Source organism: Vanellus vanellus (assembly GCF_965231255.1).
Source record: "Vanellus vanellus genome assembly, chromosome: 24".
Taxonomy (NCBI): domain Eukaryota; kingdom Metazoa; phylum Chordata; class Aves; order Charadriiformes; family Charadriidae; genus Vanellus; species Vanellus vanellus.
Window position 1 is genome coordinate 6,389,892 of NC_138929.1, and position 18,630 is coordinate 6,408,521.

The window sequence follows — 18,630 nt, forward strand, 5'->3', positions numbered from 1 at the left end:
ACCTGATGGCAGGAAGGACAGAGAGGAGCAGAGTACAGCCCCTGGACTTCAGGCTTGCCGACTTCAGCCTGCACAGGCGGCTGGTAGGTAGGATGGTGTGGAGGCAGCTGTGAAGAGCACAAGAGCTCAGAAAAGCAGGCAGTGCCTCAGGCACCTTATGGTCCAAGCGCAAGAACAATCCAGCCCAATGCACAGGAAAACAAACAGAGGGAAAATCTGTAGAGGGAAAAGAACTGACTGCAGAGAACATCTCCCCACTGGTTGGGACTCATCCCTGGGTCTCAGGTGGTTACTCTTCTGCGGGGCATCAGGGCTTCAGCACACCTCCTTTCCCATTCACCAAAAGGCTCCGCAGCCTGGAGAGCAACTCAGTGCCGCTGGAGAGGAAGGAACCTGCCTTCATTTACCCAACGTATGAGAGCTGTCAGGACCCTACACTGCCACGTGCCAGAGGATGCTCAGGGAAGGGGGGGGATCCGAAGGGCCCAGAGTACAAAACCAGCTCTCAGACTACGTCAAGGAGGCAATGCACTTCCCTGCCCTGCAGACATGGAGGCAGCTGGGACGCGTCCCAGGAGGGCAAGGGAATGCCTTCAGTAGGCAACCTTCCTGGGATAGACTCTCCCTGCTCGTGGTGAGTCACACTCTAATTTTGGCTTGGCCATGTGTCAGCCTTTTGGGGTGAGGCCAAGCCAGGAGTGCGTGCTGTCTGCAGGCCCGTGTCCCACGCAGGGCTGAATTCCCCCGTGGCCAGGGCAGCTCCATCCATGCCCACGGAAAACGAGCTCTGAGCACTGGGCTGTGCCCACGTACACAGCTCCGGGCAGCCCCAACGGCGTTGCCCTCACAAGGACCTTCTTGCGGGCACTAACACAGCTTGCGGTGGGAGCAAGACAGTCAGCGTGTTTTGGAAAACGGCCAGGCCTCGGAGCATCCTGCATGTCCGGGTCCAAAGCGTGTGGCCAAAGTGCACGGTGGTGTGAGGAGAGTGCGAGGAACAAGGCACTGTCCCGAGTCCCAACACACCCTCTGGTACTGAGGAGGGACCCGACTCCACGGGCCTTGTTGAGGAATCACGAGGTTTGGGAGGGCAAAGTTCTCCTTCCGCAAGGCTGCTGAGGCCGTTGTTTGGGGACCCCCAGAGGCTGCCACGAGAGCGGACGACTTCACCAAACCAACTGACGCAGGCAGGAGAGACCTGCATTGGTGGGAGGTTATGTGCAACTTGCTGCAAAGGGGCTGGAAAACAAGCTCACCAGATTTCCCCAGACCCATGGACCCTGCCTGCACAGACCCCTCCAGCACTTGGAGCACATCTTTTGCCCGTACTTATGTGTCCCTGCCCGGGATATCCTTGGGCCTTTCATCTCAACACTTGAAAGGAGCCTCTGAGGCCTAATGGTCATGTCAGAAATGAGGAAATGAAATGGCAGCGTTGACGGAAACCAAAACACAACTTGTGCCATTAGGTAGGATATTTGGCTGTGGAGGTGAGTCTGTTGGAAAAAATTACTGCCCACGTGCGCTGACTGCGTGCCTGGGGCAGTGCAGGAGCAGTATAAAAGAGGGCCCCTCTCCTCACTCTCTCATCCACTCCTTTCACCTCCGTCTCCTGGGAACAAGGTGAGTCTGAAGCCCGTTCTTCTCCTCCTCCTCCTCCTCCTCCTGCTACTCCTCCTCCTTCTTTGGGATTTCTCAGCCCATACCTGCCTCTTTGTCCTATGCTGCGTCTTCCGCCTGCTTACCGTGGGAGGGGGAATAGAGCAGCAAGTGTAGCACGGAGAGGCATTCAGGTTTTGCGGAGGTTTCTCTTCAGCTTTGGGCTTTGGTGGGGATCTCACTGGGCATGGTAGCCCTTCTGGGGTTCTTCTGAGCTGAGGGGAATGGTGTCCCTCGTGGAGCAGTGACCAGCTTCTCTTCAACCACCCCTTGTGTTTGCTTGTCCCCTGCCTCCACTCCCAGGTTCACCTCCACTGTTGAAAAATGTCCTGCTACAGCCAGTGCCTGCCATGCCAGCCCTGCCAGCCCTGCGGCCCGACCCCGCTGGCCAACAGCTGCAATGAGCCCTGTGTCAGGCAGTGCCAGGACTCCACCGTCGTCATCCAGCCCTCCCCCGTGGTGGTGACCCTGCCCGGACCCATCCTCAGCTCCTTCCCGCAGAGCACCGCCGTGGGATCCTCCACCTCCGCTGCCGTTGGCAGCATCCTCAGCTCTGAGGGAGTGCCCATCTCCTCCGGGGGCTTTGGCCTCTCCGGCTTCGGCAGCCGCTACTGCGGCAGGAGGTGCCTTCCCTGCTAAAGCTGCTGACCACGGCCCTGGCGAAGGCGCCCAGAGACCCACAAGATGGTACTGGACTGGTGATAGAGCATCGGGTTGTTGCTTTCAGAGGGTCTGAGCGACCCCAGCACCCCTTGCCAAAGGACGGGGCCAGCGTCGGCTCTCGGAAAGCACGGCCCATGCCTGCCTTTCCCCTCTTCCACTCTCTCCTTTCCCTCTTGTGTCCGTGTTCTCTTGTGCTGCCCTGGGCAGTGAGCCCCACAAAGCCAGCCGAGGGACGACCTCCTGGCCCTGCTCCATCTCTGGCACAGGCAGAGGGACCTCTGCCACAGCCATGGGGCACACACTCCTTTCTGCCACTGGTGCTCCCTGCACTGCGGCCTATACTCAGAGGGGCCTCATAACCCTCTTTTGACTCAATAAAATTCTGCTGCATCCCAGCCCGTGTCTCTGTGTCATCCTTCCGCATGCGGAAGCTCTCCCAAGATACTCAGGAAGAGACATGGTGCTCCGGTGAAGTGCTGGAAAGCATTCTTCAGGATGGTTATGTAGTGGCACAGTCTTGCTTTGCGTATGCATAGTCATGTATCGGTTCATCCTCCCATTCTTTTGGGAATGGTGAAGGCTCCTCATGTGCCGCACAGACCCCCAGCTTCCCCAGGACAACACTCTCCTCACCATTGCAGCTGCAGTGTCCACAGAGGGATGGACCATGCAGAGGTGGTTCAAAACCTTTCTTGCGGTTGGTTACATTGTCTTGCTGCAAGGTTGGTGGGGATACAGTTGTTATCTTATTGATCACATGCATACGGATGTAACGAGGTCCACCCTCCCATTTTACTTCCAAGAAGCGCATTGCCTGCCAAGCTCCTTTGACCTTGCTGCTTTTTATGGACAATCCATCTTTCAGAAGAACGACAATTATTCTTTCCCTTCTCTAACCTTTCTTCTGCTTCCTTGTCCCACACAATGGGGCAACTAAACTGCCACTGAACTGACAGCCTTCTTTCACGGGCCCTTCTTAGAAGCTGTCTTCAACCTCAGTTCATGTATGCAGACTTCCACCTTAAAAGTGGGCTCAGCTTCCCACATCCTTTTCACGTGGCCTGTATACACAGGGCATTCTTCAGACCGTTGGAGGCCTCGTTGCCATCGAGGTCACTGTAGATGCCTTCCGGCACCACAAATTCTCTCAGGTACTGGATGCCTTCCAAAGTGCTAGTCCACCTTCCTTGCTAAATCACAAGATCTTCCTTGAGTGGATATCTTGCCCTCACATGTGACAGGAGACACCTCCGGAGGCTGCAGTTCACTCCCTCTTTTCCAATTCCTCTCTCAACTCCCTGGTGCCTAGCAAGGCATCGCAGACGTTGGGCTTCCTTACCTTCCCTTGGCCCCACTCTCCCGGCACCGGAGCTGCCAGCATTACTTGAAGTTCTCTGGAGGTCAGGGACCGGCTAATTTCCACCTCTTGAGTGATTTCTCTCACTTCATCCTCCCATTCCTTCTGAAGGACCAGCTCCCCAGTCCGACTCTTCCTGCTCCTCATTCCATTATTAACCAATTCTATGGAACCATTCACCTCCCGGTCCGCTATTTCCTTTTCACTACTGGGGCGATTCCTGTAGGTGGCATTTAGGTCCCTATCTCAACCAAGGTGCCCTCACATGCCGTTTGGATCTCTGCCTCAACTTCCGTGCTCTTAGAGGTAGTTGGGATGCTTGGTCCAGTCACGGTATTCTCAGCGGTGGTTTGAGTTCATGTCTTAACCACACTCCTCTCGTAGTACTGAACCCTGACTCAGTGAGCACAGCTCCAGCCCCAGTGCAGTGCTAAAACCACCTGGTTTTCAAGAAGCTGCCAGCCTGGGACCAGGCACCTCAGGGCGTGTTTCACCGTCACCACACCCAAAAGCTGTCTCCTCTTATGCCAGCATGACACCAGATTCCACAAACCCCGCAACAGGCCAACAGTGCTAATTAGCGCTATTAAACGCCTCACATAAGGGTGACCAAGGACCTTGCTTGGGAGCCTGTGCAACAAAACAACCCGGCGCAGTCCCGGATGGGAAGATGGAGGTGTATTCCCTCATCCTCTCCACGAGACACCTCCCCCAGCACAGTAAGGGCCTCAATGCCAGGGCAAAGCGCAAAGCCGTTGGTTCTATTAACATGGTCCGAGTTCAGACAAAGAAAAAGATAAGCAGTGCCATGGGTTGACATGACGGCAGTTTAAGCAAGAAAAGCAAAAAAAGTGAGTGGAAGAAAATCAAAACACAAAGATTTATTCCCTACTTGCCATCAGCAGGTGATGTCCAGCCACGCCTGGGCAGCGAGGTCACAGTACACTTAGCGGTTGCTTTGCAAGACAAACGCTTTCTTGATCAATGCCTCCTGGCCGCACGTCTCCACCTTTCTCTTAGCATTTATTGCTGACCATGAAGTCGTATGATAGGGAATATCCCTTGGTTCAGCCTGCCTCTGCTGCCCTGGCTATGCGCCCTCCCAACCTCTTGCCCACCCCTCGCCGACTGGCCTTTTGGAGAGGGCATTGGAGAGACAAGGAAGCTGCTGGACTAGCACTGCCCGGCAGGAAAACAAACATTTATGTGTTATCCACAACGTTCTAGCTAGAACTACAAAGAACCCAGAGGAGGGATAACATGGTGAAACTTAACGCCATCCCAGGAAGGCCCTATAAATGCTGTTACCAGTCACCACACGACCATCCCAACAACCCCTGCCCAGAGTCACCATTGAGCAACACCTCTGTCCCTGGGCATCCTGGGAGAGCATTGGCAGGGAAAAGCATGACACAGAGACATGGGCTGAGATGCAGCAAAACTTTATTGAGTCAGAAGAGGGAAATGAGGTCACTGTGAGCGGAGCCCCCTATCTAGGGAGTTCCAGGGGCAGAAAAGAGACTATGCCCCATGCTGGGGTAGAGATCCCTCCAGGTGTCCATCTGCCTGCCCCAGAGAGAAAGCAGGGCCTGCAGGGAAAGGAGAGAGTGGAAGAGGGGAAAAGCAGGCATGGGCCGTGCTTTCCGAGAGCCGACGCTGGCCCCGTCCTTTGGCAAGGGGTGCTGGGGTCGCTCAGACCCTCTGAAAGCAACAACCCGATGCTCCGTCCCCACTCCGGTACCATCTTGAGTGTCCCCAGGGACCTTCCTCAGGGCCACGGTCAGCAGCTTTAGCAGGGAAGGCACCTCCTGCCGCAGTAGCGGCTGCCCAAGCCGGAGAGGCCAAAGCCCCCGGAGGAGATGGGCACTCCCTCAGAGCTGAGGATGCTGCCAACGGCAGCGGAGGTGGAGGATCCCACGGCGGTGCTCTGCGGGAAGGAGCTGAGGATGGGTCCGGGCAGGGTCACCACCACGGGGGAGGGCTGGATGACGACGGTGGAGTCCTGGCACTGCCTGACACAGGGCTCATTGCAGCTGTTGGCCAGCGGGGTCGGGCCGCAGGGCTGGCAGGGCTGGCATGGCAGGCACTGGCTGTAGCAGGACATGTCTTGTGGCTGGAGGTGTACCTGGGAGAGAGGACAGGGGAATGTAGAGCATTAGAGAGGGAGAAGGAGCAGCCTGTCACTCCACCACGAGCAGACAAGCCACGCGGTGGACACAAAAGGTTGAGGGATTGTAGAGAGGCCCACGGGTTTCTCATTCCCCTCAGCCCACAAGATCCCCCCCTGCCAAGAGCAACCAAGCCCACGGAGGTCTCTGCCTACCCCACAGCTCATGTCAGCCAGCAGCCAGCCTCTCTCCATGCCACTCCTTCTGCCCCTTTCCCACTCCCATCACAAGCAGCGCCACCACCCACTCTAAGACAGGGTGTGTGCTGAGCAACCCCAGAGGAGGAGAAGGAGAAAGGGCTTCAGACTCACCTTGTTCTCAAGGAGATGGAGGCAAGTGGAGTAGATGAGAGAGTGAGGAGAAGGGCCCACTTTTATACTGCTCCTGCACCGCCCCAGGCCCGCAGTCACTTCGTGCGCAGGCAGTAATTTTCCAACAGACTCACCTCCACAGCCAAATATCCTACCTAATGGCACAGGTTGTGTTTTCGTTTCCCTCAACGCTGCCATTACATTTCCTCATTTCTGGCATGCCTGCTCTGCCGTGCAGGCTCCTTTGATGTGCCGGGATGAGAGGCAGGAGGATTTCCCAGGCAGGGTCCTGTCATCATGGCCTCAAGGTACTCTCCAAAGGGCTGCTGGGGTCCACCTGGTGGTGTGTTGTCGAATCAGGCAAAGCGTGTGGAGGGCAATTTCAACAGCTTGGCCTGACATGAGCGCAAGCAACCTGATGCCATGCACAGGACAAGAAGGTGATTGTGAGACATCAGCATAAATTTATGGAGGGGAAAGCAGACCTCACCAACCTCACGGCCTTCTTTGATGGCGTACCTGGTTCCGGTGGGTGAGGACAGTGCAGCAAATGTTGTTAATCTCATCTAGGGGATGAGAAAATGGGTTTCTCTCCATTGGAAAACCAGTGGGTTCCCAAACAGCTTTGCAGCAGAGGACGTGAGTCCTGGAAGACACCATCAGGCACCTTGCATCCTTGTGGAAATGGCATGCAAAAGCATCCTGGGCAGTATTAGGAAGGGTGTTCCTATCAGGTCGTGGAAGGTGGTCCCTCTTCTCTGCTCAGCACTGCACAGACAACTCCTGATGTCCAGCTCCTGGCTCCCCAGTACGAGAGGGGCACGGCCATACGGGCATGAGCCCAGCTAAGGGTCACAGAGCCCCCGAACTGACTGCAGCCCCTGAGGCAGGAGGGGCTGCAAGAGCTGGGGCTGTTCACCCTGCAGGAGAGAAGGCCCCGGGGCACACTTCCTAGCAATGGGTAAAGGAGCTGATGGGACGGAGTCTAGAAGACAGATCTAGACTGTCCCGTGCCCTATCCAGTGAAGGGACAAGAGGTAAGAGGCACAGACTGAAGTATTCCACGTAAACATAGGAAAAGACTTTGCTAGTCTGAGGGTGCTCAAGCACCGGCTTGGGTTGCCCGGACAGGATGTGGCTGTGGCTTCTCCATCCTTGCACTTATTTGGAGCTTGACAGGACTTGGCCCTGAGCACCCTCCAAAGACTGACCGTGCTTTGAGCAAGGCCGTTTGGACTAGACGATCTCCAGGGGTCCCTTCCAACCTCAAGGATCCTGCGATTCTGTCGTGGTCAAATCACAGACGCTGCATAGCTGCCCCTAAGAAGGAAGAACTGCTTGGGAACATTGGAACCAAGGGCAGCCTTGACTGTCACACCTGAGAAGCACTGGAGTTCAAGACCTGATGGCAGGAAGGACAGAGAGGAGCAGAGTACAGCCCCTGGACTTCAGGCTTGCCGACTTCAGCCTGCACAGGCGGCTGGTAGGTAGGATGGTGTGGAGGCAGCTGTGAAGAGCACAAGAGCTCAGAAAAGCAGGCAGTGCCTCAGGCACCTTATGGTCCAAGCGCAAGAACAATCCAGCCCAATGCACAGGAAAACAAACAGAGGGAAAATCTGTAGAGGGAAAAGAACTGACTGCAGAGAACATCTCCCCACTGGTTGGGACTCATCCCTGGGTCTCAGGTGGTTACTCTTCTGCGGGGCATCAGGGCTTCAGCACACCTCCTTTCCCATTCACCAAAAGGCTCCGCAGCCTGGAGAGCAACTCAGTGCCGCTGGAGAGGAAGGAACCTGCCTTCATTTACCCAACGTATGAGAGCTGTCAGGACCCTACACTGCCACGTGCCAGAGGATGCTCAGGGAAGGGGGGGGATCCGAAGGGCCCAGAGTACAAAACCAGCTCTCAGACTACGTCAAGGAGGCAATGCACTTCCCTGCCCTGCAGACATGGAGGCAGCTGGGACGCGTCCCAGGAGGGCAAGGGAATGCCTTCAGTAGGCAACCTTCCTGGGATAGACTCTCCCTACCCGTGGTGAGTCACACTCTAATTTTGGCTTGGCCATGTGTCAGCCTTTTGGGGTGAGGCCAAGCCAGGAGTGCGTGCTGTCTGCAGGCCCGTGTCCCACGCAGGGCTGAATTCCCCCGTGGCCAGGGCAGCTCCATCCATGCCCACGGAAAACGAGCTCTGAGCACTGGGCTGTGCCCACGTACACAGCTCCGGGCAGCCCCAACGGCGTTGCCCTCACAAGGACCTTCTTGCGGGCACTAACACAGCTTGCGGTGGGAGCAAGACAGTCAGCGTGTTTTGGAAAACGGCCAGGCCTCGGAGCATCCTGCATGTCCGGGTCCAAAGCGTGTGGCCAAAGTGCACGGTGGTGTGAGGAGAGTGCGAGGAACAAGGCACTGTCCCGAGTCCCAACACACCCTCTGGTACTGAGGAGGGACCCGACTCCACGGGCCTTGTTGAGGAATCACGAGGTTTGGGAGGGCAAAGTTCTCCTTCCGCAAGGCTGCTGAGGCCGTTGTTTGGGGACCCCCAGAGGCTGCCACGAGAGCGGACGACTTCACCAAACCAACTGACGCAGGCAGGAGAGACCTGCATTGGTGGGAGGTTATGTGCAACTTGCTGCAAAGGGGCTGGAAAACAAGCTCACCAGATTTCCCCAGACCCATGGACCCTGCCTGCACAGACCCCTCCAGCACTTGGAGCACATCTTTTGCCCGTACTTATGTGTCCCTGCCCGGGATATCCTTGGGCCTTTCATCTCAACACTTGAAAGGAGCCTCTGAGGCCTAATGGTCATGTCAGAAATGAGGAAATGAAATGGCAGCGTTGACGGAAACCAAAACACAACTTGTGCCATTAGGTAGGATATTTGGCTGTGGAGGTGAGTCTGTTGGAAAAAATTACTGCCCACGTGCGCTGACTGCGTGCCTGGGGCAGTGCAGGAGCAGTATAAAAGAGGGCCCCTCTCCTCACTCTCTCATCCACTCCTTTCACCTCCGTCTCCTGGGAACAAGGTGAGTCTGAAGCCCGTTCTTCTCCTCCTCCTCCTCCTCCTCCTGCTACTCCTCCTCCTTCTTTGGGATTTCTCAGCCCATACCTGCCTCTTTGTCCTATGCTGCGTCTTCCGCCTGCTTACCGTGGGAGGGGGAATAGAGCAGCAAGTGTAGCACGGAGAGGCATTCAGGTTTTGCGGAGGTTTCTCTTCAGCTTTGGGCTTTGGTGGGGATCTCACTGGGCATGGTAGCCCTTCTGGGGTTCTTCTGAGCTGAGGGGAATGGTGTCCCTCGTGGAGCAGTGACCAGCTTCTCTTCAACCACCCCTTGTGTTTGCTTGTCCCCTGCCTCCACTCCCAGGTTCACCTCCACTGTTGAAAAATGTCCTGCTACAGCCAGTGCCTGCCATGCCAGCCCTGCCAGCCCTGCGGCCCGACCCCGCTGGCCAACAGCTGCAATGAGCCCTGTGTCAGGCAGTGCCAGGACTCCACCGTCGTCATCCAGCCCTCCCCCGTGGTGGTGACCCTGCCCGGACCCATCCTCAGCTCCTTCCCGCAGAGCACCGCCGTGGGATCCTCCACCTCCGCTGCCGTTGGCAGCATCCTCAGCTCTGAGGGAGTGCCCATCTCCTCCGGGGGCTTTGGCCTCTCCGGCTTCGGCAGCCGCTACTGCGGCAGGAGGTGCCTTCCCTGCTAAAGCTGCTGACCACGGCCCTGGCGAAGGCGCCCAGAGACCCACAAGATGGTACTGGACTGGTGATAGAGCATCGGGTTGTTGCTTTCAGAGGGTCTGAGCGACCCCAGCACCCCTTGCCAAAGGACGGGGCCAGCGTCGGCTCTCGGAAAGCACGGCCCATGCCTGCCTTTCCCCTCTTCCACTCTCTCCTTTCCCTCTTGTGTCCGTGTTCTCTTGTGCTGCCCTGGGCAGTGAGCCCCACAAAGCCAGCCGAGGGACGACCTCCTGGCCCTGCTCCATCTCTGGCACAGGCAGAGGGACCTCTGCCACAGCCATGGGGCACACACTCCTTTCTGCCACTGGTGCTCCCTGCACTGCGGCCTATACTCAGAGGGGCCTCATAACCCTCTTTTGACTCAATAAAATTCTGCTGCATCCCAGCCCGTGTCTCTGTGTCATCCTTCCGCATGCGGAAGCTCTCCCAAGATACTCAGGAAGAGACATGGTGCTCCGGTGAAGTGCTGGAAAGCATTCTTCAGGAAGGTTATGTAGTGGCACAGTCTTGCTTTGCGTATGCATAGTCATGTATCGGTTCATCCTCCCATTCTTTCGGGAATGGTGAAGGCTCCTCATGTGCCGCACAGACCCCCAGCTTCCCCAGGACAACACTCTCCTCACCATTGCAGCTGCAGTGTCCACAGAGGGATGGACCATGCAGAGGTGGTTCAAAACCTTTCTTGCGGTTGGTTACATTGTCTTGCTGCAAGGTTGGTGGGGATACAGTTGTTATCTTATTGATCACATGCATACGGATGTAACGAGGTCCACCCTCCCATTTTACTTCCAAGAAGCGCATTGCCTGCCAAGCTCCTTTGACCTTGCTGCTTTTTATGGACAATCCATCTTTCAGAAGAACGACAATTATTCTTTCCCTTCTCTAACCTTTCTTCTGCTTCCTTGTCCCACACAATGGGGCAACTAAACTGCCACTGAACTGACAGCCTTCTTTCACGGGCCCTTCTTAGAAGCTGTCTTCAACCTCAGTTCATGTATGCAGACTTCCACGTTAAAAGTGGGCTCAGCTTCCCACATCCTTTTCACGTGGCCTGTATACACAGGGCATTCTTCAGACCGTTGGAGGCCTCGTTGCCATCGAGGTCACTGTAGATGCCTTCCGGCACCACAAATTCTCTCAGGTACTGGATGCCTTCCAAAGTGCTAGTCCACCTTCCTTGCTAAATCACAAGATCTTCCTTGAGTGGATATCTTGCCCTCACATGTGACAGGAGACACCTCCGGAGGCTGCAGTTCACTCCCTCTTTTCCAATTCCTCTCTCAACTCCCTGGTGCCTAGCAAGGCATCGCAGACGTTGGGCTTCCTTACCTTCCCTTGGCCCCACTCTCCCGGCACCGGAGCTGCCAGCATTACTTGAAGTTCTCTGGAGGTCAGGGACCGGCTAATTTCCACCTCTTGAGTGATTTCTCTCACTTCATCCTCCCATTCCTTCTGAAGGACCAGCTCCCCAGTCCGACTCTTCCTGCTCCTCATTCCATTATTAACCAATTCTATGGAACCATTCACCTCCCGGTCCGCTATTTCCTTTTCACTACTGGGGCGATTCCTGTAGGTGGCATTTAGGTCCCTATCTCAACCAAGGTGCCCTCACATGCCGTTTGGATCTCTGCCTCAACTTCCGTGCTCTTAGAGGTAGTTGGGATGCTTGGTCCAGTCACGGTATTCTCAGCGGTGGTTTGAGTTCATGTCTTAACCACACTCCTCTCGTAGTACTGAACCCTGACTCAGTGAGCACAGCTCCAGCCCCAGTGCAGTGCTAAAACCACCTGGTTTTCAAGAAGCTGCCAGCCTGGGACCAGGCACCTCAGGGCGTGTTTCACCGTCACCACACCCAAAAGCTGTCTCCTCTTATGCCAGCATGACACCAGATTCCACAAACCCCGCAACAGGCCAACAGTGCTAATTAGCGCTATTAAACGCCTCACATAAGGGTGACCAAGGACCTTGCTTGGGAGCCTGTGCAACAAAACAACCCGGCGCAGTCCCGGATGGGAAGATGGAGGTGTATTCCCTCATCCTCTCCACGAGACACCTCCCCCAGCACAGTAAGGGCCTCAATGCCAGGGCAAAGCGCAAAGCCGTTGGTTCTATTAACATGGTCCGAGTTCAGACAAAGAAAAAGATAAGCAGTGCCATGGGTTGACATGACGGCAGTTTAAGCAAGAAAAGCAAAAAAAGTGAGTGGAAGAAAATCAAAACACAAAGATTTATTCCCTACTTGCCATCAGCAGGTGATGTCCAGCCACGCCTGGGCAGCGAGGTCACAGTACACTTAGCGGTTGCTTTGCAAGACAAACGCTTTCTTGATCAATGCCTCCTGGCCGCACGTCTCCACCTTTCTCTTAGCATTTATTGCTGACCATGAAGTCGTATGATAGGGAATATCCCTTGGTTCAGCCTGCCTCTGCTGCCCTGGCTATGCGCCCTCCCAACCTCTTGCCCACCCCTCGCCGACTGGCCTTTTGGAGAGGGCATTGGAGAGACAAGGAAGCTGCTGGACTAGCACTGCCCGGCAGGAAAACAAACATTTATGTGTTATCCACAACGTTCTAGCTAGAACTACAAAGAACCCAGAGGAGGGATAACATGGTGAAACTTAACGCCATCCCAGGAAGGCCCTATAAATGCTGTTACCAGTCACCACACGACCATCCCAACAACCCCTGCCCAGAGTCACCATTGAGCAACACCTCTGTCCCTGGGCATCCTGGGAGAGCATTGGCAGGGAAAAGCATGACACAGAGACATGGGCTGAGATGCAGCAAAACTTTATTGAGTCAGAAGAGGGAAATGAGGTCACTGTGAGCGGAGCCCCCTATCTAGGGAGTTCCAGGGGCAGAAAAGAGACTATGCCCCATGCTGGGGTAGAGATCCCTCCAGGTGTCCATCTGCCTGCCCCAGAGAGAAAGCAGGGCCTGCAGGGAAAGGAGAGAGTGGAAGAGGGGAAAAGCAGGCATGGGCCGTGCTTTCCGAGAGCCGACGCTGGCCCCGTCCTTTGGCAAGGGGTGCTGGGGTCGCTCAGACCCTCTGAAAGCAACAACCCGATGCTCCGTCCCCACTCCGGTACCATCTTGAGTGTCCCCAGGGACCTTCCTCAGGGCCACGGTCAGCAGCTTTAGCAGGGAAGGCACCTCCTGCCGCAGTAGCGGCTGCCGAAGCCGGAGAGGCCAAAGCCCCCGGAGGAGATGGGCACTCCCTCAGAGCTGAGGATGCTGCCAACGGCAGCGGAGGTGGAGGATCCCACGGCGGTGCTCTGCGGGAAGGAGCTGAGGATGGGTCCGGGCAGGGTCACCACCACGGGGGAGGGCTGGATGACGACGGTGGAGTCCTGGCACTGCCTGACACAGGGCTCATTGCAGCTGTTGGCCAGCGGGGTCGGGCCGCAGGGCTGGCAGGGCTGGCATGGCAGGCACTGGCTGTAGCAGGACATGTCTTGTGGCTGGAGGTGTACCTGGGAGAGAGGACAGGGGAATGTAAAGCATTAGAGAGGGAGAAGGAACAGCCTGTCATTGCACTACAATGAAGAAAAGACACAAGGTAGAGACAGGTGGTGGAGGTATTGTAGGGAGGCCCATAGGTTTCTCATTCCCCTCAGTTCAGAAGAACCCTGCAAAGAACAACCAAGCCGAGGGAGGTCCCCTTCTAGCCCACAGCTCATGTCAGCCAAGAGCCAGTCACTCTCCATGCCACACCTTCTGCCGCCTACCCAATCACATTACAATTAGTGCCACAGCCAGTGAAAGACAGGGTATGTGCTGAGAAATCCCAGAAGATGAGAAGCAGAAATGGCTTCAGACTCACCTTGTTTCCAGGAGACGAAGGTGAAAGGAGTGGATGAGAGAGTGAGGAGAGGGGCCCTCTTTTATACTGCTCCTGCACTGCCCCAGGCACACAGTCAGTGCACGTGGGCAGTAATTTTCCAACAGACTCACCTCCACAGCCAAATATCCTACCTAATGGCACAAGTTGTGTTTTGGTTTCCGTCAACGCTGCCATTTCATTTCCTCATTTCTGACATGACCATTAGGCCTCAGAGGCTCCTTTCAAGTGTTGAGATGAAAGGCCCGAGGATATCCCGGGCAGGGACACATAAGTACGGGCAAAAGATGTGCTCCAAGTGCTGGAGGGGTCTGTGCAGGCAGGGTCCATGGGTCTGGGGAAATCTGGTGAGCTTGTTTTCCAGCCCCTTTGCAGCAAGTTGCACATAACCTCCCACCAATGCAGGTCTCTCCTGCCTGCATCAGTTGGTTTGGTGAAGTCGTCCGCTCTCGTGGCAGCCTCTGGGGGTCCCCAAACAACGGCCTCAGCAGTCTTGCGGAAGGAGAACTTTGCCCTCCCAAACCTCGTGATTCCTCAACAAGGCCCGTGGAGTCGGGTCCCTCCTCAGTACCAGAGGGTGTGTTGGGACTCGGGACAGTGCCTTGTTCCTCGCACTCTCCTCACACCACCGTGCACTTTGGCCACACGCTTTGGACCCGGACATGCAGGATGCTCCGAGGCCTGGCCGTTTTCCAAAACACGCTGACTGTCTTGCTCCCACCGCAAGCTGTGTTAGTGCCCGCAAGAAGGTCCTTGTGAGGGCAACACCGTTGGGGCTGCCCGGAGCTGTGTACGTGGGCACAGCCCAGTGCTCAGAGCTCGTTTTCCGTGGGCATGGATGGAGCTGCCCTGGCCACGGGGGAATTCAGCCCTGCGTGGGACACGGGCCTGCAGACAGCACACACTCCTGGCTTGGCCTCACCCCAAAAGGCTGACACATGGCCAAGCCAATATTAGGCCCTCAGAGGCTCCAGTCAGTTCATGGGCTTCATGGGCCTTTGCTGGACTTGCATCTCTATGGCCATGCCTCTCTTGTACTGGGGAGCCATGAAATGGACACCGTTCGTGGCAGTTGTCATCTTAGCATTGCTGAGTCAAGAATAGGGATCACCTTCCTCGATCTGATAGAAGATGCCTTCCTAATGTTGCCCAGCATTTTGGATGGCATTTCGGGAAGGATGTGGGCTGCCTGATGGTGTCCTCCAGGGCCCATGTCCTCTGCTGCAAAGCTGTTTGGAAGCCTATCAGTCCCATCCTGTAGTGGTGCAGGGTCAGTCGCCAAGGAAAGCTGCTGCTGAGCCAGTCCAACCTGCACAGATCGGCAGGTCTCAGCACACACGGGGTTTTCCTGAGGTAGGGAAATACTGGGGCAGTGGAGAGACCCGACAGGAACTCGCAGCTTTCGCAGGGAGATGCTGACCCTACCACCTCGAGAGGTGAGTTCAGCCAGTGGTCATCACCCTCTCAGAAGGAGCACTGCTACAGTAGCCACCCAGTGGAAAGCTATGTCCTCTGCAGTCAGCAGAGAGGATGTAGGAACCCATACAGAGCTCCCACAAAAACATGCAGCCATCCAAGTTTTGGGCTGCAGGGAGTGCCAGAGCCCTTTGCTGGTAACAGATGGCAGTAGTGAGAACAGCTGTGTGAGGTGTGACTAGATGGATGATCTGCTCTGCCTGGTGGCAGAGAGGAAGTAGAAAGGTTAAGGAGCATCAGGGAGACAGAAACGGGAACGACCTCCAGGAAAAACCCAAGATCAATGGGATCCTTTATCCTTGCCCCAGCCAGGCTGAAAGCAGTAGCTGAAAGGAGAGGAGTTAATGGAGGCAAGTCCATGCTCGGGGCAGCAGGCAAATCTCCAAATTGCATGTAGCTCCTGTCCTCAGGGAATTTTCCCTGATCAGCAGTGGTGCTGCCTTTGACCAAGCCTCGCTTTTTCTGCTGATGTACCTCTGATAAGACTTTCGTGTTGCCCTCCACAGTCTTTGCCTGATTCAATGCCAGGCAGGCTTTGGCTTTCCTAACCCAAACTCAGCATACTCGGACAGCCTGGAAAATGTTGTCCCCAGAGCAAAGGGCATCAACAGGAAGACAGCTGAAAGAGGAGCCTTTGGGTGCTCTGCTGACATGTGCTGTTGGGCCTCTTCCTGAAAAAGGACTTGCGAACAAACACACTTCACTGCCCCAAGACAACATTCCCTGCCTGCGCAGGACCCCTCCAGCAGTCTTCTGCCTGTACTGATGTGTTCCTTCCTAGGAAAGCCCAAACTACCAAAAATGGCATGGTCCTGCTGAGGATATCCTTGTGTGACTAATTCCAGTACATGAAAGGAGCCTGCGAGTGGACAAAGCATGTCAAAAATGAGGAAATGAAATGACAGTGTTGATGGAAACCAAAACACAATCTGTGCCATTGAGTAGGACAATTTGCTTTGGAGATGAGTCTGATGGAAAATTAATGCCTGCGCACAGTGATAGTTGGCCTGGGGCGGTGCAGGAGCAGTATAAAAGCGGGCCCTTCTCCTCACTCTCTCATCCACTCCTCTCACCTCCACCTCTTTGGGAACAAGGTGAGTCGCAAGCCCTTTCTTCTCCTCCTTGTATTCTTCCGGCGTACCTCACTGCTTACTCAATCCTTTTTCATATGCTGGGTGTTGGAGTTGCTTCTCCTGGGACTGGGAAGGGGGCAGATGACGTGGTACGAGAGACGCTGGGGATTGGTTGAAATGTATTCTGAGCTATGGGTTAGACAGGGACCTCCCTGTGCTCGGTTGCTCTTGGCAGTGCTTTTTTGTTTCGACAAAGTAGAAGACCATGAGCCTCCCTACACAGCCTCCAGCTCTGTTTCCAGTTCATGACTTGTGTGCCTCGTGGTGAGATAACAGGCGGCTCCTCACCCACACCTCAAGCTCTGCTTCCCCTGCTCTCTCTCCCAGGTGCACCTCCAGCCACAAGACATGTCCTGCTACAGCCAGTGCCTGCCATGCCAGCCCTGCCAGCCCTGCGGCCCGACCCCGCTGGCCAACAGCTGCAATGAGCCCTGTGTCAGGCAGTGCCAGGACTCCACCGTCGTCATCCAGCCCTCCCCCGTGGTGGTGACCCTGCCCGGACCCATCCTCAGCTCCTTCCCGCAGAGCACCGCCGTGGGATCCTCCACCTCCGCTGCCGTTGGCAGCATCCTCAGCTCTGAGGGAGTGCCCATCTCCTCCGGGGGCTTTGGCTTCTCCGGCTTCGGCAGCCGCTACTGTGGCAGGAGGTGCCTTCCCTGCTAAAGCTGCTGACCGTGGCCCTGAGGAAGGTCCCTGGGGACCTCAAGATGGTACCGGAGTGGGGACGGAGCATCGGGTTGTTGCTTTCAGAGGGTCTGAGCGACCCCAGCACCCCTTGCCAAAGGACGGGGCCAGCATCGGCTCTCGGAAAGCACGGCCCATGCCTGCCTTTCCCCTCTTCCACTCTCTCCTTTCCCTCTTGTGTCTGTGTTCTCTTGTGCTACCCTGGGCAATGAGCCCCACAAAGCCAGCCGAGGGAGGATCTGCTGGTCCTACTCCCTCTCTGGGACAGGCAGGTTGACACCTGGAAAGACTTCTGCCACAGCCATGGGGCACAGACTCCTTTCTGCCCCTGGTGCTCTCTCTACTGCGTCCTCCACTGAGGGTGAACATTTTTCCCTCCTTTGACTCATTAAAGGTCTGCTGCACCCCAGCCCAGGTCTGTGTGGTATCTCTTCCCCTGCAGATGATCTTTCAGGATACCCAGGGAAAGATATATTGCCCAAGGGGTTTTTTTTGGAGGGGCATGTTGCAAGTGATTTTGAAGTTACTGTCAGGAGAAGCTTTGCATTGAGTATTCCTATTGTTGCTTGGTGTGATTTTTTAATTTTTAAATATGTCTGTCTATTTGGGTCTGAATATAATTGCCTAAGGAAAATCAGTGACTACCATCCACTTTGTTGTGTACACCTTTTCTTTTTCCTCAGAAGGCTCAATGTTGGGATCCAAGTAGTCCGGAGGGGATGTGGTAGTGACAAGACACAGGCACTAGCTTCCCAGGAGAGGCCAGGAGCACCCATACTAACCATTGCATTGTCAAAGGGAGAGACATAGTGCAGAAGGCTGCCTTATCATATTACCACATTATTATGCAATCATAGAATGGTTTGGATGGGATGAGACCTTTAAAAATCACCTGGTCCAACCCTCTTGTCATGGGCAGGGATATCTGTCACTGTATCATGTTACTCAAAGTTCTGTTGAACCTTACCTTGAACACTTCCAATGATGGGGCATCCCATCATTCTCTGGGCAACGTTTTCCAGTGTCTCACCACCCACATCATGATTTTTTTTTCCTTATGTCCAACATCAGTCTACACTCTTTCAGTTTAAAACTGTTGCTCCTTTTCCTGTCACTACAGGCCTCAATAAAAAGTCTCTCTCTGACTTTCTCCTTTATATATCCCCTTCATATAATTATGTTAAGTCCCCTTTATATATTGAAAGGCTGCAACAAGGTCTCCACAGAGCCTTCTCTTCTCCAGACTGAAAAACCCCAACTCCCTTAGCCTTTCTTCATAGGAGGGGTGATGCATTTCTTCTGACTCTTTCCATAACCCTTCTCTGGACCTGCTGTGACATGTCCATTTCTTATTTGTACTGGGGATGCCAGACTGGATGCGGTGCTCCTGGTGGGGTCTAATGAGCTTAGACTAAACGCAGAGAATCACCTTTCTTGACCCGCTGGCCACATTTCTTTCAATACATCGCTGGGTATGATTGGCTTTTTTGGTATGATTTGCCAGCCACATTGCTGGCTCGTTCAGTTTTTTTTACCACAAGTATCTCCAAGTCCTTCTCTGCCAGGCTTCTCTCAACCATTCATCCTCCAGCCTGTATTGATATTGA

General features: G+C 55.1%; 5 protein-coding genes across 5 annotated transcripts; 3 read left to right on the forward strand and 2 right to left on the reverse strand.

The window, feature by feature from the left end:
• Positions 1-1,983: 1,983 nt before the first annotated feature.
• Positions 1,984-2,298, forward strand: LOC309681077 (feather keratin 1-like; the record flags this gene model as incomplete). The annotated part of the gene is made up of 1 exon (XM_082494880.1): positions 1,984-2,298. The coding sequence occupies one exon, from the start codon at positions 1,984-1,986 to the stop codon at positions 2,296-2,298; it is 315 nt and encodes a 104-aa protein (XP_082351006.1).
• A 3,170-nt stretch (positions 2,299-5,468) lies between these two features.
• Positions 5,469-5,783, reverse strand: LOC309681302 (feather keratin 1-like; the record flags this gene model as incomplete). The annotated part of the gene is made up of 1 exon (XM_082495146.1): positions 5,469-5,783. One exon carries the CDS (start codon positions 5,781-5,783, stop codon positions 5,469-5,471), a length of 315 nt encoding a protein of 104 aa, XP_082351272.1.
• A 3,758-nt stretch (positions 5,784-9,541) lies between these two features.
• Positions 9,542-9,856, forward strand: LOC309680986 (feather keratin 1-like; the record flags this gene model as incomplete). The annotated part of the gene is made up of 1 exon (XM_082494765.1): positions 9,542-9,856. One exon carries the CDS (start codon positions 9,542-9,544, stop codon positions 9,854-9,856), a length of 315 nt encoding a protein of 104 aa, XP_082350891.1.
• A 3,170-nt stretch (positions 9,857-13,026) lies between these two features.
• On the reverse strand, positions 13,027-13,341 carry LOC309680999 (feather keratin 1-like; the record flags this gene model as incomplete). The annotated part of the gene is made up of 1 exon (XM_082494780.1): positions 13,027-13,341. The coding sequence occupies one exon, from the start codon at positions 13,339-13,341 to the stop codon at positions 13,027-13,029; it is 315 nt and encodes a 104-aa protein (XP_082350906.1).
• A 3,346-nt stretch (positions 13,342-16,687) lies between these two features.
• LOC309681084 (feather keratin 1-like) lies at positions 16,688-17,002 on the forward strand (the record flags this gene model as incomplete). The annotated part of the gene is made up of 1 exon (XM_082494896.1): positions 16,688-17,002. The coding sequence occupies one exon, from the start codon at positions 16,688-16,690 to the stop codon at positions 17,000-17,002; it is 315 nt and encodes a 104-aa protein (XP_082351022.1).
• Between the last annotated feature and the right edge of the window lie 1,628 nt (positions 17,003-18,630).